We start from the raw sequence: 16,068 nt of genomic DNA, 5'->3' as shown, positions 1-16,068 counted from the left end.
AATGCAGAACAAGCAGCACATCAAAATGCAGAACCAATAATGCAGTTAAAATCAAGTTTTATACCTATAATAAGGTGAAACGTACGATTCTGGATCAGCTTTGTTATGCCATATGCAAACAAGAGCATGGCAACACGGAATACCGGTCAAATCCCACTTACGACAAGCACAAGTTTTTGTGTGTAGATTTACCGTATAAGTATCTACACCATTTGTGACACTAAACAAGTTAAAATCATCATCTCCATGCCAAGTTGCGAACCAACACCCAGCTGCTCTTTTTGCCTTTTCCAATATTTGTTGAATACTAGGACATATATTGCCTCTATATCGTAGCATGAGTTCTTTTTGTTTCACAATCCTTACTGTAATGTAATGTTTCAAACCTTCAAGTAATGTTATGATAGGCTTATCTCTATACTCCAATACAGCCATGTTGAAAGCCTCACACATGTTGTTTACTTGAAGGTCACATTGTGTATCAGTGCGAAATGTTGACCTAGTCCACATAGATGGTGGAAGTTGCATCATGTCTTTCCATGCATCTTCATTGATTGCCTTAATTTTTTGCATTGCTTTCTCTCAATCCTAGACCACAGTAGCTCTTGCTGCCAACCAAAGAAGCTCTTTCATATGTCCTCCAATATACTTTTTTTTTCAATTCCCATACAAGTGTTTAACACATAATCGGTGTTCCACATGGGCCCCAATGTTGGCAATGGCCGGTACCAATCCCTGAAACAGATTATTTAGAAACAAATTGCTTAAAAACAGATTGCTTAAACAGATTGCTTAAAAACAGATTATTCAGCATAGACTTCAGCACACATACCTTTTGTTGATCTGAAATGAATGCATATTGCTTATGCTGAACATTGTTGAGGTCCTCCAGTAAAAGATCCAGAAACCATTGCCATGAGTCTTTTGTTTCTGCTTCAACAACTGCATATGCAATGGGAATCATTTGATTATTCCCATCTTTACCTATTGTGGCTATTAATTGACCGCCATATTCTCCCTTCAAGAAACAAGCATCCAACCCAATTAAAGGCCTGCATGTATTAGCAAATGCAGCCTTACAAGCCTCCAAACATACATATATTCTCTCAAATACTGGTCCAATGTCAGACATACCACACTTAATAATAACCGTAGAGTTTGGATTTGATCTCCTAAGTTCATCAGCATATTCTCTCAAATGTGCATATTGCTCCCTTTGAGCACCTTGAATCATTTATATGGCTCTTACTTTGGCTCTATATGCTTGGTATTTAGACAACTTCACACCCCATTTATCAAGCGCCTCAACAATCAATCCATTGGGTTTCATTTCAGGTGTATGTCTCAACATAGGAACAAATTTCTTGGCAAGCCATTCAGTCTTAGCTTGTTTATTTTTTGCCCTCCTATGACATGTATGATCCTCTGTGAAACTCACTAATTGCCAATATTCATTTGAAGTCCTCTTACTGATCCTCATGTAAAATGGACATTCTAGCTCACACCTAACAATGATTCTCTTTCCATCATGCTTTTTGAAATACAAGTTTTTCTTACTCTCCATTGCAAAATCTTTAACGGCATTCTTAACCTGCTCTTTTGTATTGAACTTTAGGCCCAACTCAAACCTTACTTCATCACCATTTTCAGGTTGGTTAAATTTAGGAAATTTCCTAACATTCTCTTCATCAACTTCACTTCCTGGTGGAGTATCCAAATCATCAGAATTCACATCATTTTCTTCAAAATCAGTTGCAAAACTAGGCCCTGGATTTCCTCTTGGGTTTTCATGTCTTTCAAATGAATTTTCATCACCAACATTAACAAAGATCTCAGTTGGTATTTCAGAAATCCAGTCCCAATCCTCATCGTCATATAACTCACCCATATCATCATCGTCATCATCTGAGTTAGCAACATAATCTTCATCTTCTTCACTCAGATAATCTTCACCATGGACTGCTTCAGATTCAGGTTCAACAGGTTCAGATTGTGGTTGATCTGGTTCAGTTTGAACTGGTTCAGATTCTGATTTATCTTCTTCAGTTTGAACTGCTTCAGATTCAGGTTGAACAGCTTCAAATTCAGGTTGAACAGCTTCAGATTCAAGTTGAACAGCTTCAGGTTCAGGTTGATCTGGTTGAAGTGGTTCAGAATCTGGTTGATATGGTTCAGTTTCAGGATTATCTATACAGTGTTCCACAAAGACGTCAATTACGTTGAACCCTTTGACATCTTCAGCAAACTTTAATACATCCTCGTCATTGTTGAGAGGTCTAAGTCCACGTGTAAATGAGTACATCGGATGCTGGTACCACAAGTGTTTAAAACTCATATATCCTAAACTTTTGACCATTTTAGTAATTTGCATGTGAGACATTAAGTCTACATCCCAAGACCAATTCATCTCATCCACTTGGGCACAAACGTACATCTTCACTGGGTGGTTTACAAAACTACCCCCATGGTTAATTCTTAACCTAACTCTGTGGACTGAAGTTGGCCTACACAAAACAAATCATTGAATAAATCAGTCATAAAGGCATGGACCACATTATTAAAAACGCATGGACCACATTATTAAAAACGCATAAAGGCATTGAGTTCTGTTAACAGTGTAGAGAAAAACTTTTGGCCCTAAAATCAAAGTTCAAATACAGAGTTTAACAATGTTAATAACAAAACAAAGCGAAAACCCTAAAATCACATACCTAGCACAAAACTTTGTATCTTCTTTCCTATCTGAAGATGGAGATAACTCGAAATGACCTCCACTCGCCATTTTATCACTGATGAAAACGAAAGATGAACAAACGATCCAGAAAACGAGTCAGTGATGAAAACGAGTCAGTGGTTTAAACGAGTCAGTGATGAAAACGATCCAAAAAACGAACGCGAACATGAACGATCCAGCAAACACGAACGCGAACACGAGTCACTGATGAAAACGAGTCAGTGATGAAAACGAGTCAGTGGTTTAAACGAGTCAGTGATGAAAACGATCCAGAAAACGAACGCGAACGATCCAGCGAACACGAACGCGAACACGAGTCACTGATGAAAACAAGTCAGTGATGAAAACGATTGAACAAAGGATTCATGATTTTAGGGTTCAGAATGATTTTAGGGTTCATGAGTGAATGCTTTTGATTTTGATTTGTTTAGGATTTTTTATTTTAGGTGTTTTTTCTTTTAATTTAATTTTAACAATTAAATTTTATTTGTAATAATGATTTTTAACAATTATAATAATGATTTTTAAAAATATAAATTATATTTTTTAATCAGAAATAATATAATTATAAGTTTATTCCACGTAAACGTCTGCCACGTCAGCTTTTTTATTGACACGTCATTAAAAAAATGACAACTCATCATGATTTGGACTCAAATTCTATTTGGGGGACTAAAACTGGGGAGAAACAAAATGGGGGGACTACTTTCAATTTTCACCTATAATAGGAGGACCAAAAGTGCAATTAAGCCTTTTTTTTAAATGTCAAATAATTAACTATCAACATTAAATGGGTCAAAAGTAGTTAGTTTTTTATTATAATAATGACCAAAATTTAAGATTTGTTTTTTAACTTATAACAGTGACTAGATGAAATATTTGTAAAAACATCTTTAATACATGTTGAATTTTACGAATGATCTTATATTAAAGGACAAATGAAAAGTAAATTAGTAGTATTAACAAGAGATGTGTTTGAAAAAATAATAAATGTATATAGTAACTTGAAAGGATACTTGTATTTAAGGACAAATCATTTTCTCAAATGATATTTATAATTGAGAAAGGTAGGAATGAATTAACATTGATTCCATGGAGCCATAAGGTAGTTTGGTGGTTCGGGGGATGAATGGATTGAAGTAGTAAGACGTAATGAATTCAAATTTTTCTCTAACAAAAACTAACAATTAATTATTAACACTGGTAATTTCAAACAAAAAAGTAGAATAAATTACATTTGTCGTCTTTTAACTTAATTTCAGTTAACGTTTGAGTTTTTTATCTTTTTTTTTCGATTTGGTCATTTATTTTAATTTTAAATGACAATTTGATCTTTTATAGTTTAAAATGTCAACAAGTTATCCTTTTTTATTTGCAAAAACTCATCAAAAATTTCAAACAAAACTTAAAATTAATTATCATCCTCAATATAATACAAATTTCATCAAAATTATAACTTAAATGTTTAAATAAACTCATTTTTTCATCTCTAACAACATCAAATAAAGAATAAATGACCAAATCGAGAAAAAATAAATAAATGACTAAAACGTTAACTGAAATTAAGTTAAGAGACCACTTATGCAATTTAGCCCAAAAAACTATTAAGAAAATAGTAGCCGCCTCCCCCAAACACTAACCTTAGGTTCCCTTTTCTTTCGTCACTAGAGAGAGGTGATTAAAGACCATTTTTTTGGTCTAGAATCACCCTTCAAATTGTTTTTTCCCTTCATTTTATCAATATAAGCGACTTCTGCACAAATTTAGTTTTTTTTTTCGTATTTTTTTGTTGTGATTTAATCGTTTGAGTACGACGCTTTTGGATTTTTTCGTCTTTGTGCAGAGTTTTTTCCCGTTTTTATGCGGTGTTCATTTTGATTCAGATTGATAAAGTAACTTTGATCTGTTACATATTTCAATCAATGAAAAGGGAAGAAGAATGAAAGAAGAAGAATAATGAATTATATAAATGAAGGTTCTTAGAAGAAGAATAATATAATATGAAAATCATGGAAGATGAATAAGAATGAATTGTAAAAATGAAGATGTTACTATTGCAATAGTGACAAAGTTTTCAGTTTCAAAAAAACTGAGTTTCAAATTCATTTTCTAAATCGGGAAAATTAGCCTCTCTTACATAATTACAAAATCGGATAAATTAGTCATTCTCTTACGTGGCAATGAGTTGGATATCAGTTGGGCCATGTCACACAAACAACTAGCATCCACGTCAACTTCATTAACGGAACAAACTAATGAAAGGACTATGTTGTCCAATGTCTTTTAATTTCACGGTGTTATATGCCTATTTCCAAAATTCAAGAGGGATAAATATTTGACCCTTAAAGTTTCAATAGACCATTTGATGATTTACTCAAGAAAAAAGTAACTAGAATCTTCACAAGAGAGAACATCGTGACTAGGGTAAATGTATTTGATAATTGAATAGTCGATAGACAATTAAGTGTGGGCAAATGTCAATTATGTTAGTTGATAACAATGGTGGTGGATAAAGGCTATAGTTAGGTTATCTATCAATACTAATTGTGCAAAATTACTACACACACATCAAATAATACAAATCTACGTTTCATTTGTAATTTATCTTTATTATTTTATTATATTTTTCTTAGTGTAATTAATTTTGTTCATTGCGTTTAATGATTTTTAGATTAGTTAAAGAACTAATTGTTGAATGAAAAGTTGATTATTTGATGCAATCGACTAAAAAAGGGAATCATTGTTGATAGAAACATTAGCCAATCCCTTGATTGAATTCAATTCACATTAACAAAATTAGGATGCTCAATGGGACTAGAGAATGTGAACACACCGAAAAAAAGTTATTCTCCGTATCATTATTATTTTTTTTAGCATATACACTTGTACTATGGTAGAAGTCTCAACATGGAAACTTCTACGAAAATCTGCTCATACAAAACTATACTTAAGGTGACTAGATCTCAAACACAACAACAACCCGATATGATTCTTTATGCAACAACAAATGGTCCTACTAATGTGAAACGAATTGTGGTTATCACCGGCCACCTCCTTTATATGACATAAACTTGACATGAATATTTGTGATTTCATGTACCAAGTGTCTAATAAATTGGCTAACATTATTATAATCAAATCGGTTTCAATAACAATGACACTTAATTATTTTGATGATAAAAAAATTTATTTTGTGGAAACAATTTATTGTGCTAATGAAGATGTTCAAGTGAGCAGACCATTTGTCACAAGTTTTAAAGACTTTACATTGCATCATATGATGAATAGAAAAGATAAATAAAGAAATCAAGGCATTGCTCTCAAAAATCTATTAAAGATATGTTTGACTCTGATCAATGTGCTTTTAACGCGTCACTGATAATACAAGTTTGCTCTGATTATTCTATGTCTGATAAATCTAGCAAACCAGTTGATTCTCTGGTCAACGCATGAAGGCAATACTATAATAAAGTCAACTTTCTTAAGTTAAACAATTAAGTCTAAAACTTTGAAGAAGTCGACTTCTCAACATCCTCTATGCATAAAAGTTGGACTTATTATCTGACTGAAGAAAGGCATTATTTAAAAATATTTATTTTCTTTTAAAAGTAACAATAATTATTTTCTCAGGAGTAGTATATCATGTAATAAATAAAAATTACGCTAGAAAGTAATTTGATATCATTTTTGTAAAAGAACGCAACACAATTTACTAGATATAATGATTTTGTTGCAAAGATATTTTGCAAATTGTTAGAAAAATGTTCATTAATGTCCTAAAATAGAATAAATTATCCTTATGTGAAATTAAAAAAAAAAAAAACAAGGTTCACTGAATTTAACGACGATTAAATTTTCTCCTAGCGGAAGGAACCTCACCTTCGCATTTCCATTTAAAGTTAATGATTAAAAGTAAACAAACTTTAAAAATATATTGCATCCGTTTTATCAATACAAATATTATTTTTAAGTAAAACTCTCATTTTTTCCACACGTGTGCACAACACATTTATTCAACTATTCGATATCATTAATACCTAAATATTGGTGTAAGGGGTCAGTTTATCTCACAATAAAAATTAAACAAAATAATAAGTTAGCAGTCATAAAATATAAATATAAAATATTTTTGTAATAAAAAATTTAAAGAAATTTATTTTTCTGAATAATTCGCAAAGATGTATCAGGTCATAATATGTACCTAAATAATTCAAATAGCAACTCACCTAGAACACATAATTAGATCAAAATAAAATAACAATAAATTATATGCAAATTATGCATTCTCCTAAAAGTATATGATTGGATATAATCAGCTGCTAAAGCGTCCACAAAGATGCATATGATATGTCATGATAATGATAATGATGCTCAAGATACATGTCACCATTCACTAAAGTAACTAAAATATAAAATGTTCAAAAACCAATCACCAGCCATTTAGACAAACACAAAGATAAAAAGTTCATAACACAAATCATATGTCACTTAGACAACCACAAATAGAACAATGTTCAAAACAAAAATCTATAGTCATTTAGACATTTAGACAACCACAAAGATAAAATATTCTCACTTTTGCAACCACAAGGATAAAATATTCAATTAAATTTTAATCACATTTTACATCAAATTCATATTCTTATGGATGCTCATAGTCCGAATTCAATAAATTCAACATCTCAAATATGGAATGCATATGCACATGACTAAATATCTCAAAATTATCACTTTCATCTAAATAATCATAAAATTCGATTTGGTTATATGTCATTGATAAAAATTAAAACTTATATCACCAAGAAAAAATAAAAATAGAAATTTTATTCTCTTCAATATAGATTTTTTCTCATTATTACTCTTTTAAGCATAAAAATCAAACTATATACTAATTCATTTCAATAATCAACTTTCTCATATTGTCATAATTAATAATATAAATTTTTCATCAATTTCCTTAAGAAATATATTTGTTCATAAAAGTCATAATTTTAAAATTAAAATACTCAAAATGTCAAAACTTTAAATAAAATACATAAAAAACATATTACTAATGATATTGTAATAAAATTAAGAACTTTATAATTAAGTACACTAAGATACATAAGAATCACAACTTTATGTTAAACTTTTTCACAACAAACATATTTATCATATTATAATAACAAAAATATAACTTTATAATTAAGCTCATCAAGATAAACATATTACTCAAAAAATCAAAATATTATAGTTAAATTCCTTAAGACAAATAAAAAATCAACATTTATTCTTTTAAGACTTCAAGACATCCTATCAATATCTTACAAACCACTAATTTAATATCTAGCATAACTTTACATGTGAAAAAATCCTTATCTTAGGTGTTTTACTTCCTAGCAACACGTTATAAGACCCACAAATCAAGAACAAAACAAAAGTCCAAACTTTAATTCAGATGATATTAAAAGAAGAAAGAAAATTGGAATTCAACTTGACAATGATGATGATGATGGTGTGAGAAAAAAAAGGAAGGAGATTATGTTTCTCTTTTTTCTTCTTCTTTTGTTTGTGATGGAAAATTTGAGAACTTGGGAGAAAACAAAAAAATAGGTGTGGAAAAAGAATAGGAAGACACTAATGTGTAGACCACCATTTTAATTTTTTTTTTGCTAATAGTTATGAAATCAAATATTGCCTAGTATTCTTATTGTAGAGAATTAAAATAAAGTCATAATTTTAATTTAAGAGAGAGGAAGGCGTGAGAACTTCTATAAATTCTAATTTAATTAAATAATTCAACTAATATTTTCATCAACTAAAATAAATCAAGCAAGAGAAAAATATCACTATAGGTCACACATAACAAAATAAAACCAATATATCTAACACATCAATTTCATGATTTTTCGAAACTAATCAAATAAACAAAATACACAATAGTTCATTTAGAAAATAATCATGCTATAAATCGTTCCCAAAACAATTAAATAAAATGAAGAGTGATGAATTTAATTTAATTTAATTTGTTTACACATAGAGTAAATTATTAATTAAATAATAAATCATGACAATTATTAAAATAACGCATATATAATATATATGAAAATATTGAGGTGTTACAGTCATCCTTCGGTTTTCTTGTCGTTTTCATCACAATATGCTAAATTAATTATAAAAATCGATTTTGACAAGTTTTTAATGCTGTAAAAATCGATTTTGACAAGTTTTTAATGCTTAAACTTTGTATTATTTCTGAGAACATATCTTGTAAATATTTTCTTGTGAGTTTTTTAGAAAATAACCTTAAATACTTTTTGCAACTTAGCCCAATAGTGATTGTTGCCCTCAACAACTTGACTGTACTAAGCTAGAAGGTTGAAAAGACTTGAACATAGTCATATTAACTAGTAGGTGTTCATTGGATGTGAGATAATTTTGGTGATTAGTGGATTAAATCCTTCAATATGAAGGGGCTAGATGTAACTACCGTATTAGTGATGAACCAAAATAATTTGGCTTGTGTTTCCTATCTTTATCTCTTTATTTACTTTTACTTTATCACACTTTTATGTTATCATATGTTTTATATAAAAAAAAAATTAAAATCTTAAAAACACAATTCAAACCTCATTTCTTGTATTTTTCTCTCTTAAAACATTGTCAAACCAACGGTGCACAATACAATGGTGCACAATAAGTTGCAACAAACAAGGGAACTAGAAGTTAGGCAGTCATAAGATATTTCAGCTACTTCAATCATTCCAAGAAACATTTGGCTTGGAAGGCTAGCTTCACTCCAATCAAACAGACCCACATTTATAAGCTCAACTAAAAGTAATTCAAAATGAACTTTTTCAAGTTCAGCTGAATATATATCTGATAGGGATAAATTTAATTGAATCAACAAGGGTAGCACATGCAACCATGTTTAAATCAAAAGGAAAAAGGACATGGAAATTAATACTTATTACCAATGAGAAACTCAAGTGATGGGAAGCTAAAAAACAACCTTTGCAACCATGTTATAATAAAGTCCTTTTGTAATGAATTTTTTTTTAGCTTACAAGAATAGATTAATAACTTAGTTTATAGTAAGGTTGATTGATATGGTTAAAAACAAAATAAAATAATAGAATAAAAGGCAAAGATTGGAGAAAATACCACACTAAAAAAGAGTGATAAGTCCAATAAAAATTTCCCACAATATCAATGATACTATTAGTAAAAATCAAGAGCAGTTCACCAAAGAACCTAAGATAACTAGCTCCCACATACTCACACTGGTGTGCAAATAATTCTAAAATTCATAATTTTAAAACAAGGATATTATAGCATTAATTCAACAAAAAGAAAAAAGTATTATAGCATTAATTATATCCGTAAAGAACATCAACATGTTGGGCCCTTCTTTGTGACCGGTACAAAGCCATGGGCTAACAAGTTGCACACCCTTATAATAATGATCTAGGTGATTTTTCTTTAAAAGCTCCCAAAAGTACGTTTGAATTCAAATGTAATTTTGGAGGTTCATACCTATTTTCTGGGATTTTGGACAGAGTGAGAGAAAAATTCAACATGATCTATATATAAAAGTTTTTAGTACTATTATTTACGATTTTCTCGTCCTCTTTTCTATTATTAGAAATTAGGGAGATTTTGTTTTATGTGAAAATCAAACCCAAAATATAGAAGTCAATTGAGAGTGAAAATAAATGAACTCTTGATTTAATTTATAGGTCATGAGTTCGACTCCCACAAAGAGGAGCGATGATCATGAGGAACGGTGTCAAAGACTATTACGTGGTAGTTTTCAATAGTGAAAAATAGAGCGAGAAGATCGTGAATAATAATATTGGGGAGTGTAACACTATACACATAATAGACCAAATAAATTGATCTTTATTTTAATTTACTATAGACAAAATTATAGTGCATGTGATTTATCTTATTTACGTGTAATACTTAAGTCATTTACTCTTCTTTTCTTTTCATTTGAGTCCTTTAGATTTTAAAATGCTTACATACTTACTTTTTATCTTTTAAAATGTTTACATACTTACATTTTATCTTTTAAAACATTTACAAAATTATATTTTATTATTATTTTATCTCATTTAAATCACTTATCATTAAATATATTTATAAAATTATCTTTTAAAACGCGTACAGGTCATTAAAAACATTGAGTGACGAGTCCATGGAATATTGTTATTAATAATTTTTTAATAAGAAAACAAAATAAAAAATTATTAAAGGATGATTTTCTAAACATATTAAAAGATAAAGAACTTAAACAAGAGGAAACAAAATAAAGGAAAACTTTATAATGTTTTAAAAGATAAAAAATAACTTTGTAAATATTTTAAAAAATAAAGAATTGAAACGAATAAAATAAAATAAAATAAAATAAAAGACTTATGTGTGAAAGATAAATAACATAAATGATATGTGTAATTTATTCTTTATTATAAAACTTTAAACCCAATTAAAAATTTAAAATATTTTTGTCAGACCATCTATTTTTTAATTAAATAAATCAATTTACAATTTGTTAGTTATCTTATTTTTATACAATTTCTTAATACTAAATAAAACATTTAACTTTAACTCTATATATTTTGTATGTGTTGAAGTGTAAAGGCTTGCTAAACCAAATATATGATGAGTGTATGTTGGCCTATGCACAGATCATGATTTAAGATTGGGCCGTGGCAATTTAAATATCCAATAAATAAAAATGACCAATAAAACATGAGATTAATTTTGATAAATAGTCGGTGTAAAATTTTTTAGATTATCAATCCATCATAAATTTTTATTTATATAACTTTTAAAATAAATAAAATTAAAGTTAAAGATTTTTTGCCATCTAACAACTATGAATAACTAACAATATAAAATATCTTTATATTATTGATGTAATGTTAATTAAATCTATGATATAAAACCTCCACACTCAGTTCTTCCTTAACTTGAATAAGAGAAAATTAATGACTGGTTTGTCCAAATTCTCTTTAGCTTTTTCTTCTTCTTTGTAGTGTAAGCCCATTGAGTTTTTACGTCAACCTTCCTAATCTCCATCGATAGATTAATATTTATTTTTACTAAATCTTTACTTGGTCACTTCTACTATAGTTATTACTTATTATATCAAACAAGCTAAAATTCATCCTTTTAAATGTAAATTTAAATTTGCATTGTAAAAAAAAAAGTAAATTTAAATATATTAAAAAAGTAATTTTTGTTGGGATAAACAAACATTATACGTTTTTCTTATAATCGATAAAAATAAGAATTTATTTTTCTATGTATCAAGAGTACAAAATAGTTTTAAATAGAAAGTTAATCATATTTCACCATATAAAAATTTGTTTAATTATTTAAAAAAATAATGTTATATCATATTCAAGTATTCAAATAGCAAAATTGAATTAAATGGCAATATAACACTTTTTATATTTTTAATGCATACAAATAAACTAAAATTTAATCTTTAAATTTTTAGATGTCAACATTATTTCTTTTTCAATGCTTAAAAAATAGACCCTTATTGCCTAAAAAAACAAGAAGAAATAGACCCTTATTTTCACTAATTGCTTAATTAAAAATAAACAAAATTTTGAACATAAGCACCTTAACAATAAACACAATTATGTAAGTGAATTGATTCAAATGGTTAAAGAATTTTAATTAAAGATAAATCATTCAGAAAAACATAAATTCAAATTTTTATCTAAAACAAATTTTTGTCAAATTTTACTTATTTTTTTGTCAAACTATAAATGAATTAGCAGCACCTCTTAAAAATTGGAGAGTGAAAGACCTAATAAATAAAAAATGCACAAAATGGGGTTTTGTTTGTTTTAACAAAATCAAGATGTTATAACTTATAATTTGAGATGTAAATTTTTATTTCTGAGTGAGAATCTTTGTAGATACTGTTTCATTTTGAGACTCGTAAATGAAAAATATTTCCACCAAAGTGAGGGAGAAAATTTACATGATGGAAATTTGGGGATGGAGACATATATCATCCCTGCCCCACCAGATGTCTGTCTCCCACAACATATTATTATAATATTCACTTATAAATAACATATGAGTTTTAAATCCAATTTCTTTTGTTCATCTTTTCATATTTTTCAAAAACTGACGTAATTTAAAGTAAAATAATGCATCTTATTATTCTGAATCTTGAATGATATAATATGAATTTTAATGAGGAGAGGAGAGGAAGAAGGATAAGTAAAATCATGTTTGATTTAAAAATAAGTAACGAATAATTTTAAATGATACTTTAGTTATATTAAATTTTTTCATTTTAAATCCCTAAACAAATGGAAGAAAATAAAAAATTAAAAAATTACATAACGAAAGATTTTGTTTCATATTATTCTCCTTTTAAAATTTGAATTAAATATATATAATTTAAAAATATTACCTCTTATTTTATTCTGTGGTCTACTTCAAACCAAACACATTTAAAAAAAAGAATTCATATTAAAAAAAGACAAATACTATCGTGTATGTTCAAATGTCATATTTTTTAAAGTATTTAATCCAACAAATTTATCTTGTAACTTATGTACTCTATTTCTTGAAAATTTCAAAGTTAATTTTATTAAAAAAAAAATTCTATTTTTAGAATCCAACAAATACCCTAATGCACATATTAGCATTACTCATAAAAAAAAAAATTCCTCCGTCTTATAATAAATTATCTATTTATAAAAATAACGTGTTTTAAGAAATGAACAACTATTTTAATTTCTAATGCATTTTCACAATTATACACTTCAATTAGTATTACTTGAATATTTTCAACAAAAATAATATTCTCTTTATTTTATTCATATAATTATTTTGAATATGATTATAGGATGTTTTAAAATTTAAAACTCGTTCTGCATATTTTTTACAAAAGATGCTTCTCCGGCGAACAACCGCACTTGTATTCTCAAACAACCTTCAGCCTCTCCGCCGCCACTTCACCAACTCAATTTCACCAGTAAACCAAGACGAACTCCTCCGCGTCTGCACCATTCTCTACCAACAACAAAACTCACCCGATTCACGTCTCCACTCAAAACTGACCTCTTCCAACTTCAATCTTACCCACGAATTCTTTCTCCAAGTTTGCAACAACTTCCCTTATTCATGGCGTCCCGTTTATCGCTTCTTCCTCTTCACACAACAAAACCCTAATTTCATTCACTCCCCTGTTTCCTTCAACAAAATCCTCGACGTCGTTTCAAAGTCTCGTAACATTGATCTGTTCTGGAACATTCTTTGTGAAACGGCGCGTCGTCATTTCGTTAATGATAAGACGTTTGTTATTGCTTTGAAGACTCTTGGTGGTGCTAGAGAGCTTAAAAAGTGTGTTGAGGTTTTTCATTTGATGAATTCAAATGGGTATGGTTATAGTGTTGAGAGATTGAGTAAAGTTGTTGAGGAAATGTGTAGGGTTAAGCTTGTTGAAGAAGCAAGGTTTGTTGTTTTCAAGTTGAAAGATTATGTTAAGGTTGATGGGGTTGTTTATAAACATTTGATTAGTGGGTTTTGTGATAAGGGTGATTTAATTGAAGCTTCCAAGATTTGGAATTTGATGGTGGATGAGGGTTTTGAACCTGATGTTGATGCTGTTGAGAAGTTTATGGAGACGTTTTTTAAGGTTAATCAATTTGGTGAGGGTTTGAAGCTTTTTCAAACAATGAGATTGAAGAGAATTGATGAACTTGGTGTTTCGACTTATAGGGTTGTGATTAAGTGGTTATGTAAAAAGGGGATGGTTTCTCACGCACTGGAATTGTTCGACGAAATGCGCGAGAGAGGTGTTAGGGTCGATAACTTGACATTGGGATATGTTGTTTATGGGCTTTTAGCAAAGCATAGGGTTAGAGAGGCTTATCAAATTGTGGAAAGGATTGATGTGGTGGATATAAGTGTTTATCATGGATTGATAAAAGGGCTTTTGAAGTTGAGAAGGGCGAGCGAAGCGACACAAGTGTTTAGGGAGATGATAAAGAAAGGTTGTGAACCGAATATGCATACTTATATAATGCTGTTGCAGGGTCATTTGGGGAGGAGAGGAAGGAAAGGGAATGACCCTCTTGTGAATTTTGATACTATTTTTGTTGGTGGTTTGGTGAAAGTTGGACAGTCAAGGGAAGGTATTAAGTACGTGGAGAGGGTGATGGATAGAGGGATGGAAGTGCCAAGGTTTGACTATAACAAATTTTTGCATTATTTTTCAAATGAAGAAGGTGTGGTAATGTTTGAGGAGGTAGGAAAGAAGCTGAGGGAAGTAGGGTTGGTTGATTTGGCTGATATACTTGAGAGATATGGACAGAAGATGGCAACTAGAGATAGGAGGAGGAACAGATTTACAATAATTGAAGATACTAGTAATGAGTAATGACTGATAAACTCAAGTTGCTTTTCTGTGGTTCTACAACTGTTGAACAATGTGACCTGCCAATAAACATACCTCTAAACAAGTACAACTCTATCAAATTCCCATACGTTTATGATGGGAAACTTTGTTCTGATCTTTTAGTGGGTAAACCTTTTATTTCGAAAGTTTCCTAAAAAACAAACTTCCAAATCTATGTTTGCTGAAATTATGGCTCATTGTTTATAAATGATTTTAGATGTCAAATGTGGGGTTGATCAGATTGGCTACGCTCAAACAATGTCCGGAAGCAAGAAACAATTTTTGCATTCACATGAACACATCTCCAGGAATGAAAATTGATAATGCTTTTTAAAGATGAATAGGACCTTCAAACATAAAGATTCAAGGACAAAATTGCCATAGGATTAGAAACATGCTGCCATTGCCTGGTCAGTCACCAAACTTTGCACAGCTTTACATTTGTGATACTTACATTGAAGTTCAAAACAAAATCAATGGATTAAGGTAACCAATTACATATGCAAATATATCCAATTGTAGGTGATGTTGATACTGGAAACAAGAGGGATATTATCATTGAAAAACAGAGTGGACAACTACATTGAATTGATGAATAACATCCAAGTTATTTGGCTTACCAATATCCGTTACTCTTTCCATACGGTGAACATTGTTACAGACTTGGAGTTCTCCATCGAGAAAGGAAGACAAGATGAAATTCTACACGAAACCGTCTTACAATCCATGAATGACTTGCATTTAGATTGTAGTCTAGAGTGAATGAGGCATAAACAATTTTGTGTGCCAAAAGATTGTTCCAACAATTTTACCAATGTGGGTGGGTTTACAATGATTGAGTCAGAAAGACTATCCTTCATTAGAAATAACTAAATAAAGTTGAGAGTTGATAAATATCGATGACTAAATGATACATATT

At 29.6% G+C, this 16,068-nt stretch overlaps 1 protein-coding gene across 1 annotated transcript; it reads left to right on the top strand.

The window, feature by feature from the left end:
- Nucleotides 1–13,604: 13,604 nt before the first annotated feature.
- On the top strand, nucleotides 13,605–15,357 carry LOC101511499 (putative pentatricopeptide repeat-containing protein At1g26500). The gene has a single exon (XM_027331666.2). It carries the CDS (start codon nucleotides 13,641–13,643, stop codon nucleotides 15,129–15,131), a length of 1,491 nt encoding a protein of 496 aa, XP_027187467.1. The 5' UTR covers nucleotides 13,605–13,640; the 3' UTR covers nucleotides 15,132–15,357.
- Nucleotides 15,358–16,068: the final 711 nt, after the last annotated feature.

Source organism: Cicer arietinum, chromosome 2, assembly GCF_000331145.2.
Source record: "Cicer arietinum cultivar CDC Frontier isolate Library 1 chromosome 2, Cicar.CDCFrontier_v2.0, whole genome shotgun sequence".
Lineage (NCBI taxonomy): Eukaryota > Viridiplantae > Streptophyta > Magnoliopsida > Fabales > Fabaceae > Cicer > Cicer arietinum.
The sequence above is the reverse complement of the archived record's forward strand: the minus strand, read 5'-3'. Positions and strand labels throughout refer to the sequence as shown.

Bases quoted from the DNA above. Each gene is read 5' to 3' on its own strand.
- LOC101511499 (XM_027331666.2), top strand. From the start codon at position 13,641: ATGCTTCTCCGGCGAACAACCGCACTTGTATTCTCAAACAACCTTCAG.